Source organism: Penaeus monodon, chromosome 21, assembly GCF_015228065.2.
Source record: "Penaeus monodon isolate SGIC_2016 chromosome 21, NSTDA_Pmon_1, whole genome shotgun sequence".
Lineage (NCBI taxonomy): Eukaryota > Metazoa > Arthropoda > Malacostraca > Decapoda > Penaeidae > Penaeus > Penaeus monodon.
Window position 1 is genome coordinate 22,585,763 of NC_051406.1, and position 287 is coordinate 22,586,049.

The following is a 287-nucleotide window of genomic DNA, read 5'->3' on the forward strand; positions in this document are numbered from 1 at the left end:
CCGTAGCAATTATCTTAAAATCCCCACTAACGTCCCCTTTCGCGATCGCAGCTCCAGTGGTTACCATGAACCACGAGACTGCCATGGTCACCACTAACGCCATGGCGACCGTGGACTCTTGGAGCGGGATGACTACTCATAACCCTGGGACGACCACCGCTTCGCCAACGAATGCCATGTGGCCCCGCGACACAAGCCCCGCTATGCCAAACACTTTAACAACCAACACAACTGCAGCAACCATAGCGCCGAGGGAGAACGCAACGGTAGGACTCATGAGCAACGCA

The 287-nt window shown here is 55.7% G+C and overlaps 1 protein-coding gene across 1 annotated transcript in view; it reads left to right on the forward strand.

The window, feature by feature from the left end:
- The window catches only part of LOC119586610, an 18,143-nt gene that overhangs the window by 8,132 nt on the left and 9,724 nt on the right, over positions 1-287 (forward strand). The window contains exon 3 of the mRNA XM_037935360.1: positions 52-284. Coding sequence (XP_037791288.1) covers positions 52-284 — 233 coding nt within the window. The remainder of the gene's footprint in view (positions 1-51; positions 285-287) is intronic.